At 39.3% G+C, this 16,645-nt stretch overlaps 1 gene segment (V, D, J or C); it reads right to left on the bottom strand.

Moving 5' to 3' along the window:
* Window positions 1–1,381: 1,381 nt before the first annotated feature.
* The window catches only part of LOC132828675 (Ig heavy chain C region, membrane-bound form-like), a 37,197-nt gene continuing 21,933 nt past the window's right edge, over window positions 1,382–16,645 (bottom strand). Inside the window, 2 exon segments of the C gene segment in view lie at window positions 1,382–1,431; window positions 5,198–5,355. Of these exon segments, the coding sequence occupies window positions 1,423–1,431; window positions 5,198–5,355 (167 nt within the window).

Genomic DNA, 16,645 nt, shown 5'->3' with positions numbered 1-16,645 from the left:
TATCTATTGTTGGCAGCATTACATTTCTGCAGTTTGCACAAATGAGTGCAAGTTTCTTCTGCTTCTGACACTTCATTTATTTTGAAAATCATAAGAATTGCAGTCTTGTCAATAAAATTAACTCAAAGGGTTGAAAACTCATGTGGGAATGGAATGAAGGTACTGAGCAAGCAGAAGAGCTTACATGGGTTTGAATGGCTCATTAATTTCAAGAATGAATCTCTGATCCACTCAAAACAAAATGTATTCTCTTACATTTAATCACTTCCATTGCAACTTGGAAAGTTTGCAGCAAAATAAACAGCACAGAAATCAGTCATTTAATTATTAACTGTGATGTTACACAGTATCTGGTGCCAATTAGACTTCTTTTGTTTTTGTTAGTAGAGAGAGACAATGAACACTGTTCATTTGAACCCTGTTTGAAAATCGCCCTTCACGAAATTGCTTTAGTGCACCTATTGTCTCATAACAACAATGGTTCTGGGAATTCGTAACCGTTGTTTGAAATAAGCAATTATATGTGAACACATTTCCACATATGTGGTATTATGGATAGTAATGGCAGTTTACAAAATGTCCATTGAATTTCTACGTGAATGTGAAATTCTGCGACTTTTTCAAGGTGGAATCAAATTATATGCTACACTCAAGTATTTTTATTAAGTGTTCGCTGGGTTCTGTATCTCGAAATATCCTTAAGATATTCTCAATCGTTCGCACTGCGGGTTCTAGCAAACGAAGCAATTGCTGAAACTCAGCATTGATAGCCTTATCACTTATCGCAAATAAAAATGCTGAACAGAGGAAATGTCGGCTCTCACTGTCAGATAATTAATAACAACAGTGGGGAGCAAAATATTCAGACTTGTAGATTTGTTTCCAAGTCTTGGAAAATACATTTTCTATGTCTTCTGTAGTAATGACTCGACATTCTGTCAAATTAATAGGCTTTTATCTATCTCATGCTCTTGGATAAGAATGCTATACTTGAGCGCGTGCCTGTTTGGAAGGTTTCTCTGGTTACCTTTCTCAAAGATGTATTGTCTAGCAGATGAGGAACATAGGATACCCTTTTTTTTTCAAAATGTTGCCGACAATTGGCAACTTTCAAAGATGCATCTTTAGCTTATTTAAATGGGGAAGAATGATTTCCTCAACTTGTAGCAGTTTCATGAAATTTCTTTAACTCCAAGACTTAAAAAAGAAAGCGTGAAGGCAAACATTAATGACCAAGAATATGCAAGTATTTCTCATTCCAGAGTTGAGATCACATAAGAATACACGTTGAAGTGATACCGTGGAAGGGCCGATATGATTGAGAGCAAAATTCAATTCAATGCCATTTCTAATCAGCATCTGATGGAGCTTCACACACAAGCTTTCAATGAAGTCAGAAGTAATTGTTTTCATCAGTGATGGTCAGTTTACCTGCAGAGAGCAAAATCCAATAATTACGATAAGAAAATCTATAAAAACGTTCAACATTCTGAAGCATACACAAAAGGCAAATCGCAGACTATCAGTATGAAATCGAGTGGTATGTTTTGTGATCTGGAAAGGATTGACAAAACTCCATGATCAGGTAGCCTCATCTCTGGTTAGACCTTTCTTCAAGTAAACAACGTACAAAGAGAAATTTGGACTTGGAAGAAAAGTAAATGAAGCATAGATTCATGTTTTGTAGAGGAGATTTAAGTTCAGTAGCATAGCAAATACTGCGCAGAGAAATTCTCTGGCAATTTACCAAATAAAACGAGTACAAGGAAATAAAGTTAGATCACGACCCACATGGGAAAATGTAAGAAAAAAGCAAATTACTGCGGATGCTGAAATCTGAAAACAAAAAGAGAGAACGGTGGAAAATTGCAGCAAGTCTGGCAAAATCTGTAAGGAGAGAAAGGACCTGACGTTTTGAGTCTAACTGACCCCTTCTCAAATCAAAAAAAGGGAGAAATAGAGATTATTTGTACTAGTTACACCGTCATTATCACCTTTTTATTGCTACCTTTGCTTCTGGAGCCATATGTGTACGCAATCAGTTCCCGGACCTTCCCGTGGCTTGCCACTTCAACACATAATCTTGCTCCAATGCCCACAGGTCTGTCCTTGGCCTGCTGCAATTTTCCAGTGAAACTCAATGCAAACTGAAGGAACAACAGCTCATCTTCCGACTAGGCACATTACAGCCTGCCGGTCTCAACATTGAATTCAACAACATCAGATGATTATCCCATCTCGACCCCTCTGTTTTCATTTTGCTCCATAATTTAATTTCAATTATTTTATTTATCTTAATTTTCTATTTTTTTTCACTGTTCTGTGCCTCTTATTTCTTGATTGTCTCTCTTTCTCTCGCTCCCCACTCTCTCATCACCTTTTACCTCTCCTCTTCCCCCTTTGCTACCCTTCTCCTCGTTTCCCATTTTGTCTCTGCTTCACCCATTCCCGCCCTCCATCTCGCACCCCCTCCCCCAACCAATCCCCCACATATTTTGTCACATAGCACTGGCCTCAGCTTCTAATAAGCCTATAATCTCTCTCTGTACTGTCATTATCACCTCTTTACTGCTACCTTTGCTTGTGAAGCCATGCACAAATGGCACCTTCTCCCAGCCTAGTATAAATACCTCCCTATTTCTCCCCTTTCTAGCTTTGACAAAGGGTCTTTTAGACCCGAAACGTCAGTTCTTTTCTCTCCTTCCAGATGCTGCCAAATTTCCTGAGATTTTCCAGCATTTTCTCTCTTTTGGGCAAATGTAAGGTTGTTTACAGTTGGCAAAGACAGTTCAAATTTGATTACAAAACATCAGCAAATTCTGAGTTCCAGTTAATAAATTAATTGAATTGATTTTCACTCGACGTCATCATCCTGCTTGCAACTTGGAACAGCCTCACTGAAAACCGAGCTTGCAGGTGACCATGTAATCGCTGATGCAGTAATGCTGCGGCAATTAAATGTTTCAGAGGCCATTTAAGGTCAAAATGTGAAAGTGCACTCTGCAGCATATATCGGTAATCTGCTGAGAATCAAGTTTCTAAAGGTAGAGTGGGAAATTCCAGGAGAGACTGTATTCAATGCTTGAACAAAGATGGAAGAATGAACTGACAGCACCATATGTCTGTGTGTATTATTTAAAATTATAATAAGGCCCTTGGCAACTCCTCGAAATTCCCAAAACAAAATCCATGAATCTTCTTCTCTATTTCAATCGGCTGCCCCGTGAAATTAGGCTTTCACCTGTTTGCAAAGCCAAAAATTGTCATGCAGGATTTTGTTTTCTCAGACAAAGCATTTTCATTTTTCAAAAAGCTAAAGATCTGTGGATACTGGAAATCAAAAACAAATTTTGAAATTGATGGAAAACCTCCGGCAGCATCTGTACAGTGAAACCAGATTTAATGCTGCAGGTGCAGTGAACTTTCTTCAGAGCTTCTGTATTTCATTAATAGATTACAGATTAATAATTGAAGGCTATGTGTGGGACGTAATGAGCGGGATATCCTGTTATAGTTACACCGAATTCTTAACTTTGTGTTTGGCTGCAGAGGGCACAAGGCAAGAAAGATATTTTGGTGGTAGATTCCGCATTATGCAGATTCAGTCAAATGATGTCGTGACTTTAAACATCAAATGGATTTTGCATGGTTGCAGTGATCATGGTGAATTTCTATTAAGGTGAATTACACAAGGTGGCTGAAATTAGTTCTGAGCGAAATGCAGTGAAACAGGATAACTCTTGAGATGCATCAAACCTATGTATTGAACTGGTAACTCAATCATCATTATCTAATGGTGATATTGATGATGATGGTCACAGAGTACAGAAGGATGCTTGGTAACAGTATTAATTAGTGCAAACATGATAGGGAGTGATGTGATGAACCATTTCCTCTTATAAAAGATGCTGGAGATGTTGAGGTGTGTGGATATCGAGTGCCTTTTTTTAAGAATACATTCTGGACCCTTGCCTTTGTCAGTACGTATGTTAGAGATGTGAGATCAGGACGGTTATGTTGGAATTTTACAAAAGTTCGTTTAGTCCACAGCTGGATTACTGTGTGTAGTTCTGTTTACAACACGACACCAAGGAATTTTTTTAAGTGGAGGGAGTTATTAGAAGATTAAGCAGCGCTGGCGAGCTCTAAATATTAGCAGATGCTTTGTTCATCCAGGTTGTGTTCTTTACAACAGAGAAACCAGATAGGGGAACGTGGTTGAGATGCATATGACTACAAGTGGCATGGACAGGGTAGACGGGAAACTGTTATTTCTTTTAATTAGGTGTTCAGTAAAGAAGGAACATAATTGAAAATGATGGGCAGGTGTTTCAGAATGATTTTTTATGAAGCATTTGTTCAGCCAGACGGTAGTGGGCATCTGCAGGGTAATGCCTCGGAGGGTAGTAGATGTGAGAAAAAGAACTTTTTAATCTTTAAATGTTTACATGGATGAGTACTTCAAGAATTCTAACATACAACTCAAATGCTGGAATGTGCGAATAGAATAGTTAGATCGGCACAACTCTGCAGAAATTGCGTTTGTGCGTTCTGTGACTGTATTAATACACCACCAAGTCAAACAATCTTTCTGCATGATGTCGAGGATTTGGTATTGGACTGGGGTGAATAAAGCTAAAAATCACACTTCACAGGAGCAGCGCTCTGAAAACCCGTGCTTCCAAATGCAAGTGGTGGACTAGAATCAGGTTTCATAATATATATAGATTTTTAAAATATGTCTGCATCTATCCTATAAAGATCTGGAAGAATGCTGCATGTTGCAAATAAAGTCGCCTCTCATACCGATGCTTTTCCTATAAATTCACTTTGATCTGTCACTAGTTAATCTGATTCATTAACTAATCTGAACTAAACTAATCTAAACTAAACTAATTAGTTAATCTGATTCATGAATTAATATTTTCCACATTCCTTCATGGAGATGCAGAACTATTTGAAACAATTTGTGCTGAACTTCTTTCTATTCTTTTTTTACCTTTTTAAAATGTGTGCTCGCATTCCTCTGTGCAATCATCCCATGAGGACGTTTATTCAAGACGGCAGTTAATCACTCAAGATCAATTTGAAGAAAATTATTATTTTTTGAGTAATAGCTCTGCATTATTATGTGCAGATGAGCATGATTTCATCTATGAAAGCCGAATGTAACACAGCTATTAAAATGTGTTCTTACCTTAAGCACAGTTACAAATGTGCTGTACAGCGAACTGAGAATAAACAGGACGACAAACGTCATAATGGATAATGAACTGTTGGCACCTCCATCGAAATTTTCTCGTTCGTTTTCTTCGACGTCATAGTCTACCGGGTCCTCTTTTATTTCAGGGATACCTGCAATTAGTGGAGAAGTTTTTTGTTGAAAACTTAGTCACATCGACAAAAGAAAAAATCCCGGCACGTTTTATGTAATATCAAGGCACTGACAGTTGTGTGATATTTGATACATTCGTTGTCAGACTGAGTAAACTTCAGTAAAGGAATTAATGTTCTATCATGGGACTTCCACGACAGAGTAGACTATATAGTTGTGAGAACAGGCAATAGAGGGCAGAGAATAGTAAACATAGCTTTCTCAGAGGGATGTCATGCCTAACAAATTTGTTGGAAATTTTTGAAAATACACTAAAATGTGTGGACAATAGGAGATCATTTGACGTAGTTTATATATGGATTGCATCAAAGTTTTTGAAAGACTTCTTACTGTACATTATTTGAGACAGTTAAAGCACATGGACCTGATCGAAAGCTTTCACGCCAGATCAGAAACTGGCTCTGTAATAGAACTCAAAGACAATGATAGAAGGCTGTTTGGATCACTGCAGACTTGTGTGAAACGGTACACCACTCGGAGCAGTTTACGGACCCATATTGTTCGTTAGATACACAAAACATTCAAATAAAAATGTGGGGGGAGGAGGTTTATGAAGCAAACTTGCAGAAGATACCACATTTGGAAGAGTGGTAAATAGTGAAAATCCTATTGGGTGATTGGAGACCTAAAACACATGATCATTAACCCTGATAAGTGCAAGATAATATGCTTTGGAAGAAGAAACAAGATGAAGTACTGTTAGGCACACTTGTTTTCATCTTTCGTGCCATAGAGCATAAATGAGTAATTTTGGACTTGTACAAAGCGTCAGTCAGGCCAGGTTTGGAGTACGATGTCCAGTTCTGGTCTTGTCATGGCAGGAAGGATGTGACAGGATTAGAGGGGAGAGAGGGAAGATTCACCAGGATGTTGCCTGGGATGGAGAAATTGAGCTATGTTATGATCCTAGATAGGGTTTGGATCATTTTCTTCAAAACAGAGTAGACAGAAGGGGTAATGATTTACGTGTTTACGATTACGAGAGGTATGCAAAGTTTTAATAGAGAACACCTGCCCCCCTTGGTTGAGGAGTCAGTTACGACAGGGGCATCAGGTTCAGAGTGTCATTCAACACGTCGAGAGAATTTGGAATGCACATATTGGCGAGGTAACATAGAACATCGAACATAGAACGTTACAGCGCAGTGCAGACCCTTCGGGCCTCAATGCTTTACCGACCTGTGAAAATACTCTGATGCCCTTCAAACCTACACCATTCCATTATTATCTATACGTATTCCCAATGCCCATTTAAATGCTCTTAACTTGGTCGAGTCTACTACTGCAGGCAGGCAATTTCACGCCCCTCGTAATCTCTGAGTGAAGAAACTGCCCCGAATATTTGTTCTAAATCTAACATCCCTCTGTTTAAGCTCAGTCCCCTCATGTTAGCCATCACCATCCGAGGAAAAAGGCTCTCACTGCCCACCCTATCTAACCATGTTATGATCTGATACACTTTGATAAAGTCACCTCTCAATTTTCTTCTCTCCCATGGAAACAGCCTCAGTTCCCTCAGCCTTTCTTCAAAAGACCTTCTTTCCATACCAGGAAACATCCTAGCAAATGTCCTCTGAACCCTTTCCAAAGCTTCAACATCCTTCTGATAGTGCGGTGACCAGCACTGCATGCAATATTCCAGGTGCAGCCTTACCAGTATCTTGGACAGCTGAAGCATGATCTTGTGGCGAATGCACCATATGCCTTCTTAACAGCCCTATCCAACTGGGTGACATTTTTCAGGGATTTATGCACCTGGACACCGACCAGGTTCATCTACACTGGCAAACATTTGATCTCAAGCCCAGTACTCTGTATACCCGTTACTTCTTTGAAGTGAACCACCTCACACTTTTTCCACATTAATCTCCATTTCACACTTCTCAGCCCAGCTCTGCATCTTAACTGTGTCCCTCTATAGCCCACAGCATCCTTTGGCACTAACCACAACTCTGCCTACCTTAGTGTCATCCGCTAATTTACTAACTCCTCCTTTAAAGCCCACATCCAGATCATTTATAAAAATGACAAACACCAGTGCCTCCAGACCAGACCCTTGCTGCATGCCACTGATAACCAAGAACCAGTATGAACATTTCCCATCGAACACCATCCTCTATCTTCTTTAAGCCAGCCGATTTCTGATCAAAACCGTTAAATCACCTTCAATCCCGACTCCATATTTTGTGCAATAGACTACCACGTGGAATCCTATCAAACGCCTTACTGAAGTCCAAATACGTCACATCAACCTCTTGACCTTCATCCATCTGCTTTGTCACCATCTCGAAGATCTCAATAAGGTTAGTGAGACATGACCCACAGTTCGCAAAACCGTGTTGACTATCCCTAATCAAATCATTCTTTACCAGACGATCATATATCGTATCTCTTATAACCCACTGTAAGTCTCACTGGCCTATAACTATCAGGGTTGTCCCGACTCTCCTTCTTAAACAAGGGAACAACATTTGTTATCATCCGGTTTTCTGGCACTACTCTTTTCAGGAATGGTGACATAATGATCGAAGCAAAGGGCTCTGCAACCTGTTCATTGGTTTCCCCGAGAATTCGAGGATAAACCCCACCTGGCCAAGGGTCTTAACTATTTGCAGATCTTCCAAAATTGCTAAAACTTCCACTTTGTCAAGCATAATCCCATCAATTCTTCTAGTCTGCATTCTCACAAACATTTCCCTTTTCCAACGAGAAAACTGACGAAAAGTATTCATTAAGTGCTTCAGTTATGTCCTCAAATTCCACACACAACTTTACAAAGTCATCTTTGATTGGCCTAATCTTACTCCAGTCATTCTTGCATTCCTGATATACCTGTAGAAGGTCTTCAAGTTTCCCTTGTTCCTAACTGCCAACAACTTCTCACATTGGCTGGAAACCTTGCCAACTTGGAAGAAATGGAAATATACTTCAAACATCACAATATTCAAGGATATGGGACAAGTGCAGGAAATTGCAATTAGTGCATGTTTCGTGCACGTTGGAGGAGGCACGATGGAGCAAAGGGTCTTTTCTGTGCTGTTATGAATCTGTGCATCGATGGATCTGTAAAATGTATTAAAATCCCATAGAATTGTGTTTTTCACGTACGGAGAAAAAAGTGAGGATGACAACAGCATCTAGTGACCACCAACTAATATCTTGCCTCTTGGTACCAACAACAATTAAAGTAAATCCATCTAAAATAATTACACTTGATATCACTCGGCGCAGAACACTCATAGGCATAAAGTGGAATCAGATGCTAATTAGGTATTAAAGATTACATGAAATGGGCAACGATTGGGGATGGGGAAGAGAACGCCAGTTCTCATAGAAAGATTTAACCAGTGGCCTGTTCAGTACAGATCACTATATATGTTTTTTCAAATCGGAAGAACATAGATACTCCATCTCATTTGACAATTATGTAACTTCGTCATCTTTTACAATTGTCTTTGTATTCTGTGACTTTACAATTTTAGAAATGCATTGTTTCTCTTCCTCTTGTAATTTCATGCCAGCATTTCAACTTTGTTACCTCGTCAAAATACCAATCAATTATTTGAACACCTTTTATTCCTGTTTTGAATCATGTCTTCATTTCTGTAATTAATGCACATTTCTCCAACTGACTGATAACTTTATCCAAAATGATTCATTCTAACTTCAAAACAGCTCCCACTAATAAAGTTCCATTGACAGGTTTGAAGTGATCAATTTAGCGATCACGTTATGAATGAAACTTTGCAGAACTATAGAACCATCCAACATTTCTGAAGCACACAACACCCAGCTTCACATCCAAACTGCTTCCAAATAACTTGAGGATTTCTGTCTCAACCATCAAACCAGGACACAAATCTCAGACAGCACCCAGCATCGGATGGAAATGCTTTTCTCTCCCTTACTTCACATGTCGTCCTTAGAGGTACCCACTGGTTAAAAGACAATCAATTATTTTGTTCTAATTACAGAATGTGACTGTAAAAAATCACTTTACTTGTCTATAATGCATTAATGTATTTCCCTATGTCTTCCCCGCAATAATACCATGAACTCGCTGCCCAAATACATAAACCCCTCATTATTTTGTACTGTACAATTTAGCTGGAACTCTGCCGCCTGTCTTGGGAGGAAAATAACAATGGTACATCCATTTAAAATTTATCCCAACATTCTTGTATAACTTGTTGTCCTCTATCCTGAACAATTTTGCCTTTCCACGAACCTGGTGACTTGGACTTCACACAAAACTGCTGCGTTTGATTCAATCAACAAACCACAGAGTTTGAGCATTGAATATATTTTGTGTTCAACATTTCATCGAAAGCAGGAAAACATCTCAATGGTTCACACATGCCTTTTTTAACGCATTTCATCACCTGTTCTTCAGCAAACATGGACCGATGGACTATACTGTAAAGTTTCTGACATCCTCTTCACTTTATATATTCCCACTTACACACTGAATTCAAATTATCATATTTCACCATCAGAACTGAACCAGTAATATAAAGCTGCATTTGACGGCCATTATCATTAATATAAACGATGCCACTGCCTCTGTATCATCAACGAAATCCAAATCAAAACTTCCACGTTAAAATATATATCATGAATGTACAGCTCAAATGCCAAGCGATAAAACACTAAGTCGTGTCATACAACACTGGAAATGGTAAAAAAAAAATCAAAGGAACACATTCTGCAGTGTTAAACATTGCTTCCTGTCGGTGACACAATTTTGTGATCAAACTTGGCACTCACTTCTATTTCATGGGCTTTTTTTTCTGACAAGTCTTCTACGTTGGATCTCGGCAAATGCCTCACTATATCCATTTAGACATTACCGAAATACTATCCCTAAGAGTCCCCTTGATGCTATTTCACCAAAAAAACCGCTTAACTTCATAACACACGATGTTCACATCACAAATGCATTCTGACTTTCCATGATTAGTCCAACTCTTTCTTAGTATCTTTCCACCTGACCTTTAATAATTGGTTCTCATAAAGTGCCCTCCATGGAGTACAAACGGACTGGCCTTTAATTTTCTGGTCGAACATCGAGACATTTTCGAGGCTGGAATAGTTGTAGACTTACAATTATAATTCTCTGCTACCTCACATACATTTCGTGAGAATTGGCAAATGATCCTTTGAGCATCTATTATTTCCTCACTGGGTTCCTTTTACCACGAAATATATCTGCACTTTCCAGGAGGTTTGACTCTACAATACATTCATTCTCATTATTATTTAATATAAAATTTTACTAGAATCCTTTTTTAAAATTACACTCTTTCCATTAATTCCCTCCTTAGTGAAGAAAAAAATTCTGTAAGAAACAGTTACAATGGCCACTCCTGTTCGCCCCAATGCTTTCATTATTCACCTTCTTCCATGAAATAGCTCAATGAAAACATACTTAGGAATGCCTGAAATTTTCCATCATTTTATTCATTCTCTCGTTGATTTGTTACTCTCCTTTTTGTTTTAATTATCTTCGATTCTGTAGCTTTCTGCTGTTGAGATGACAGGAATATGGAAGCATGGAGCAGGCCGTCCCACCCCTTGATCCTGATTCACCATTCTCGACAGCATTGGATCGCCTACCTCGAGTAATTTTTCCATGCATCCACATTGCCACTAAAGTCATTAAATACAAACACCAACCGTACACCGTCATGCACATGCTCGGTCAATCTCTCATTATTCGATTAGCTCAAACTATTAGAGCAGTCTCTTCATAGTCGTTTCATGGGATGGTCCGACAATCTCACAAGTTTGTCATCTGGATATCCATCACAATTCATTTGAAAGGAAATTGCATCCTAACTTAAGTGAAGGTAATAGATTTTGCACTATGTCTCGGTGCAATCTTAGCAATTCTACAAATTTGAAGCAATGCATGTATTCTTATTCAAATTTCCTTGCGATTGAACTCCTTAAAACATAGCTGCTGCTCTTTGCTTTCCAATAAATTTGATTTGATTGGAATTATTATTGACACATACCTAGGTCCAGTGAAATGTTTTGTTTTTCGTGCAGTGTAGGCAGATCATACCAAACAAAGTATGCAGGGTCCTCGGACGGAGCGAACATAAAACGATACAGCTGCAGATAAGAGGCACAGAGCGAGATCAACATGAAATGTAACATTTGAGAGTTCCATTCAGGAATCTAATAGCAGCAGGGAAGAAGCTATTCTTGAATCTATTTGCACATGTGCAAAAGCTTTTATGTCTTCTGTCTGATAGAAGAGGCTGGAAGAAAACAGAGCAGGAGTGAAAGCGGTCTTTGATTCAATTGTTGGCTTCTCAAGAGATTGGAAAATCAACACGTCTTCAATGCTGGAAGTCTGGGTTATGTTATGGACGGGGCTGTATTCATGACTCTTGTAGTTTCTGGTGGTAATGGGAGAAGCTGTTGCCAAATCGCACTATGATGCATGCACAGAGAAGGCTGACTATGGTGCATCTGTGAAAATTGATAAGAGCGCTTGTGGACATATCAAATTGCCTTCAGCCACCTGAGGAAGTAGATATGCTCTTTTGTTTTCTTGAACATTGAGACGACATGGATAGACCAGACAGGTTGTTGGTCGTAATCATTTCCAGAACCTTGACACTGTGGACGAACCTCATCTCGGCACTATTGATACAGACAAGGGCATGCCATCAGCTTCACTTCCACAAGGCAATGCACGGCTCCTTCGTTTTATTGATTGTTGTCTTCACACCAACCCTCTTAGCATTCTATCTCTTTCTTGCATTTGTTAGATTTCAAGAACTAATATAATCAGACTCTCAATTCGCTTTTAGCATTAACATTTCCCATTCTCCTGGCTTTTCAGAGATACTCCTCGTTGAAGGCCGTAATGCCAAAGAGGATAAACTTGTACTTAATCTACAAAATAATCCATCTGATCTTTTCTTGCCCCGGGAACAGACTGTCCATATCAGTTTGGAGCCTCCTTGCTTTCTTATCATAACCCACGTAGTTAATTGCCACTGAAACTGCTGGAAATCTTGCATAGTGTCAAATTAATGAAACCTTAATTAATGCTAATATAAAGTCTGTCATAAAGAAATCTTGAATTCACACCAGTATAGTTAATGTGAAGAAGTTAGTGCTCATAATGTATTCAGGCATTTGGACATTTCATCTAAAATAATCATGATCACAGAAGTGTCGTACTTGTCACAGAATAAACGGCTTCACAGAATGTATTCAAAGCTCACGTCCAGGCTTTTAGTCTATCAATGCCATTTAGGTTTGAACTGACCTGCTGTGTGTTCTCAGCAACTGCTGCAAGTGGCATCTGTCGCATCCCAAAAGCAAATCAGTTTAGTTTACGCATATGCAATTCATAACAAGACTTCAGTGGAGTTGGGTGAGTTGCTATCGAATTCCTGAGGAGAGAACAATGGAAGTGACGGGTTACGATGGCAAGCAGATATTTTGGCACAGTGAATCTCGACTGTGAAATTGAGAAGTAGAGAGAAGGCAATTCCCAAACTTTATTTCAGTTCTGTCTATCGAAACCGGATGCTTCAAATAGCTGACATAGAATGGTGGCTAACACATTTCAACAACTAACCAACATGTAATGCCATGGAACCCTCAGTAAATGAGGGTTTTTTTTAGCATGAACAGATGCCACACAAACGGCTTCGCTGTTTGTATTTTCATCATGTCACGCAAGGTTGTACATGTAGAGATTCTATGTTAGTAGCAGCAGCATTTTTCAATTCAAAGGTAGTTTCTGACATGGATAGATACCCCATTACATGACCTGATGAATCTGCTCTAGTTACTGACACTCCCACCAGTACGGAATAGCTGGACATCATACAGCACAGTCTTTCTAATATACAACAAAACAGCCACTGCAGAACCATATCCCAAAAAGAACACAGAACATAGAAGATTATAGAGCAGTACAGACCCATCAATGCAGCACCGACCTGTGAAATCAATTTGAAGTATATCTAACCTATATTATTCAATTCTCGTCCATATGCCGAGCCAATGACCATTTAAGTGTCATTAAGTTGGCGAGTCTGCTATTCTTGCAGGCAGTGCGTTCAATCCCCTATTATTTTCTGAGTAAAGCAACTACCTCAGACAACTGTCCAAAAACTATCATCCCGCAATTTAAAGCTATGTCCTCTCGAGGGAGCCATTGCTATCCGAGGAAAAACGCTCTCACTGTCCACCTTATCTAACTCTCTGATTATCTTGTATGTCTCAATTAAGTCACCTCCAACCTATTTCTCTCTCATGAAAACAGCCTCAAGTCGGTCAGACTTTGCTCATGAGGTCTCATTTCCAAACCGGGCAAAGTCATAGTATATATCGTCTGAACCCTTCCCAAAGCTACCTCATCCTTCCTATAATGCAGTTACTAGAACTGTACAAAATACTCCAATTGCGGCCACTCCAGAGTTTTTCACAACTACAGCATGACCGTGTGACTCTGAAACACAAAATAATAAATCTAACACACTGTATGCCTTATAACAACCCAATCAAAATGGGTGGCAACTTTCAAGTATCTACGTACATGGACACTGAGATCTCTCTGCTCCTCTCCACAACCAAGAATCTTACTGTTAGCCCAGTGCTCTTTATTCCTTCTATTCTTTCCAAAGTCAATTACGTCACACCTTCCCGCATTAAACTCCATTTGTCGCATCTGAGCACAGCTCTATAGTTTATCTATGTCTCTCTGTTATCCACAAGGTCCTTCGGCACCATCCACAAGTCTACCGAACTTAGTGTCAGCCACAAATTTACTAAGCCATCCTTCTGTGCCGCATCTAGGTTATATATCAGAACGACAAACAGCAGTGGACCCCAATCATATTCTTGCAGTACACCACAAGTAACTGAACTCCAAGAAGAATATTTCCCATCAAACACCACCTTTTTCTTTCAGCTAGCCAATTTTTGATCCAAACCGTGAAAGCACGCTCAATCCCATGCCTCAATATTTTGTGTAATTGCCTACCACGGGGAAACTCATCAAAAACAAAACTTGTTTTGAAATTTTCCCACTCAGAGACAGCCTCATGTACAGATACACAGAACAGACAATTGAAAATGAACTCTCCAATCACCAATCCAGCATGAACAGTTGTCACATCACGTTGAACAGATCTATCCACGCACAGATATGCCTTTCAACATGGAGTTATGTCACATTGAAGAGCAAAGCAGAGTGTCACATGTGGAGATACAATCTACTGAGAATAAGTATCGCATGTCCTGAAACTGCGAAAACTGCTGAATGTCAAAAAATGTCATCATATTCATGAACAGCTGTTCAGACATGTATGTTTACCAAAGCAGGTTACCTGAGCGTGCTATCTTACACCTGACCAATGGTGCAGGCTTTCGTGTTCATGCATACATTTCAGAACCACAATCCTTTGCATTCCTCCCTCATAAACTAATCAGAACACATAACCTCACGAAAAACTTCGAATCAGAATAGCCAATGTGAAATTTGTGCCTTGCAGATTCGGAATGTTGCAAATGTTTTGCTAAAGATTTTTTCCTCCCATGTTAAAATGTAGTTTTTTTTTGGAGAAGAGGCATCGTAGATGCAGTTGAAACTAGACACAAGTCTGCCAACCAACTCCCCAGATTGCTGCATTGGTTTCGGCTTATTGTGTGCAATATTTCAGCCATGACACTTTACATAAAAAAGGAAAAAGAAGCTGTCGATCTTGCAAATCAGAAACAAAAGCAAAAATTGCTCGAAGGACTTATGACTTACAGTCATAGAGTCATAGAGATGTACAGCACGGAAGCAGACCCTTTGGTCCAAGCCGTCCACGCCAACCAGATATCCCAACACAATCTAGTCCCGCCTGCCAGCACTTGACCCATATCCTTATAAATCCTACCTATTTATACACCAATCGAACTGTCAGCATCGGTGGAGAAAACTCAGAGATAACGTTTCGTTTCGAGTGACCCTTCCTCGTTGGTTTTAATGAAGGTCACGTGAACAAAATAATAATGCTTTCTCTTCACAGATGCTGGGAGACCTACTGATACATGGAAAATGGTCTGTTTGGTGCACAGGTAGGAAATGACATAACGCTATTACACCAACGATAGAATCAGCTGATTGATAATGGATTTGCATCCACATATAATACTTCAAATGGATGCTTTCATTGTCCAGGTGGACTCTGACTTCGCCTGCTAATATTTAGGGTTAGTGTGGAGTTTCTACATGGGTGACGTTGAATGCAACGATTCTTACACTGACGAAGTAATGATGCTGTACGAGTGAAATTCATCATACTGTATCAGAATGATAAATGTATTATAACTACAAATTAATGGGTGATAGATTTAAGATTGATGTCAGAGGAAAGATGTACACAGAGACTGGTAAGGGCGCGGAATTCCCTACTTGCTAAGGTAGTCAACTCATCCACAATAGGGAGATTTAAACAATCCTTAGATAAACTCGTGGATGATTTTGGGATAGTGTAGGGGGACGAGCTGAGAAAAGTCCATAGGTCAGTGCAACATTTCGGGCCGAAAGGTTTGTTTTGCACTGTATTGTTCTATGTTCTATATTCTATGTACTATGGAATATATGGAAAGACTGGTTAAATGAAGGTAAGGGTATCCAAACACGAATTTGACTCACTGCATGTTATTTTGATAAGTGAGGAAGCGTTTTGCACGGGAAGCATTAATAGACATGGTTGAAAAGTTCAGTCGTGTTGGGTAAATGGGAAATGCTGCGAATTCACATACCTGGTATTTCAGTTTGGTGTAAATTTAAGACTATAGAGAGTGCATGATACATAGCAGACAACGAATGGGTGAAACAGTCAGTTTGAATCATATGGTTTTGGTGAATGCAGACAAACCAGAAAAATGGCAGTCTTCTGTTGGGATGATTGATGGACTTAGATGTTCCATTTATGTCGAATTTCAAGTCAGAAAAGAAAACAACTGTCACCACAGAGTGACGAACCTGAGTTGACGACAAAACAGAGGACAATGAGTTTGGCTTCTGCATTGTTTGATTTTATGTCACGTCTGAGGATGTATTAGTCAAACACAGAGGAGAAATATACGGTTGTTAGAGAGAATTATGTGATATCAGTGTCGAAGTGGAGGCTGAGCTTGTTCGGATGATATCTGTGATGGAATGCTTGTAGACTGCTCTATATGAGGACTCAAGCATGGATCCTTGTGAAAATGCAACACAAA

Source organism: Hemiscyllium ocellatum, chromosome 27 (genome assembly GCF_020745735.1).
Source record: "Hemiscyllium ocellatum isolate sHemOce1 chromosome 27, sHemOce1.pat.X.cur, whole genome shotgun sequence".
In the NCBI taxonomy this organism is placed as follows: Eukaryota; Metazoa; Chordata; class Chondrichthyes; order Orectolobiformes; family Hemiscylliidae; genus Hemiscyllium; species Hemiscyllium ocellatum.
This window is presented reverse-complemented; position numbering and strand designations above follow the sequence as displayed.